Raw genomic sequence first — 1746 nt, 5'->3', positions numbered from 1 at the left:
ATCCACCCTGGAGGAACCAAAATGTATAAGGACATTGAGGAAAAGTTTTGGTGGCACGGTATGAAGAGGGATATATCCACCTTCATTGCGTGTTGTGATTCTTGCCAGCGCATTAAAGCCGAACACCAAAAACCAGCTGGACTATTACAGCCAAACGGGATACTTGAGTGGAAATGGGACGAAAATGGAATAGATTTCATTGTCGGACTACCTCAGTCACAACACGGAAATGATGCCATATGGGTCATCACAGATAGATTAACCAAGGTGGCACATTTCATTCCCGTAAAGACAACCTACACCACTCAGAAGCTTGCCAAACTTTATCTCTCCCGTATAGTTTGTCTGCATGGAATCCCAAAGACTATAATATCCGACAGGGGCACTCAATTCGTCTCTAAATTTTGGGATCATTTACAACAGGCTCTGGGAAGTCAGCTAGCATTCAGTACAGCATACCACCCCCAGACCGATGGACAAACGGAACGCGTGAACCAAATTTTAGAGGACATGCTAAGAGCATGTGTTCTCACCTATGGAACCAGTTGGGAAGAAAGCTTGCCATATGCCGAGTTCGCATACAACAACAGTTACCAAACCAGTCTACAAATGGCACCTTTTGAAGCCTTGTACGGGCGGAGATGCCATACTCCATTAAATTGGTCAGAAACAGGAGACAGTCGTATCTTCGGCCCATACATGCTCAAGGAAGCTGAGGAGAAAGTTAGACTAATCAGGGAACGACTCAAGACAGCTCAGAGCCGACAAAAGAGTTATTATGATCGAAAACATCGTGAAGTCAGCTTTGAACCCGGTGAATATGTGTATCTACGAGTATCTCCTATGAGGGGCCTGCAACGGTTCAAAGTTAAAGGAAAGCTAGCACCAAGATTTATTGGACCCTTCTGTGTGGTTGCACGAAGAGGCACAGTAGCCTACCAGCTAGACCTCCCCAAAGAGCTGTCAGACGTCCACGACGTGTTCCACGTCTCACAGTTGAGGAAATGCGTAAGCAACCCAGAGAAGCAAGTATCACATGAGAGCATTGACGTGCAACCAGACCTCACCTACAGGGAACGTCCAATAAAAATATTAGAGGAGTCTGAAAGGAGGACCCGTCAGAAAACAATTAAGTTTTTCAGTGGAGCAATCACACCGAGGATGAAGCAACATGGGAAAGAGAGGAATTTCTTCGGGAAGAGTACCCACACCTATTTGAGGATCGGCTGAAATCTCAGGGACGAGATTTTTCCTAAGAGGGTAGGTGTTGTAACACACCAAATAAAATTGATTTGGTTTTATCAAATATTTTGTTCTCTAAATTGGGAGGAGGTTATTTAAATTTTTCTTAAAAACTCTCCTTCTCAAAAAAATTTATGACACATATTTTATGTGTGCTTCTCAACCTTGATTTTTGTTCTTGAGGGCTTTTCATTTGGTGTTGACTCAACACAAATAACTTTGGAAAGTTTTTCAATGTCTTTTCATTAAAAAGAAACCCTATGAATTATGGATTTATTCTTTTCCCATTCAAAAGTTTCTCTTTTGCCATGACTCATGTTGAGATTTTTCTTCCAAATCCACCTCCCCACTTTGGGACAAGCCAAGCATACAAATCCAGCAAGTTCCAACTTCATCTAAATTTATTTCTATTTATTTTAACCTCAAAATCTTTTCTGTCATTTATTTTGGACCTTAGGGATTTACAAAGGAACTGCCATTTTCCCTTTGAGTTTTGACTCCAAT

General features: G+C 41.8%; 1 protein-coding gene across 1 annotated transcript; it reads left to right on the top strand.

Moving 5' to 3' along the window:
- The first annotated feature begins 609 nt into the window (after positions 1–609).
- LOC147986683 (uncharacterized) lies at positions 610–1230 on the top strand. The gene has a single exon (XM_087542111.1). The coding sequence runs from the start codon at positions 610–612 to the stop codon at positions 1228–1230; it is 621 nt and encodes a 206-aa protein (XP_087398237.1).
- Positions 1231–1746: the final 516 nt, after the last annotated feature.

The sequence above is a fragment of the Triticum urartu genome, chromosome 2A (genome assembly GCF_056163025.1).
Source record: "Triticum urartu cultivar PI428250 chromosome 2A, HENAU_Tu73, whole genome shotgun sequence".
Lineage (NCBI taxonomy): Eukaryota > Viridiplantae > Streptophyta > Magnoliopsida > Poales > Poaceae > Triticum > Triticum urartu.
Note: the sequence above shows the minus strand (reverse complement) of the source record. Positions and strands in the feature narration are given on the sequence as shown.

Bases quoted from the DNA above. Each gene is read 5' to 3' on its own strand.
- LOC147986683 (XM_087542111.1), top strand. From the start codon at position 610: ATGGCACCTTTTGAAGCCTTGTACGGGCGGAGATGCCATACTCCATTA.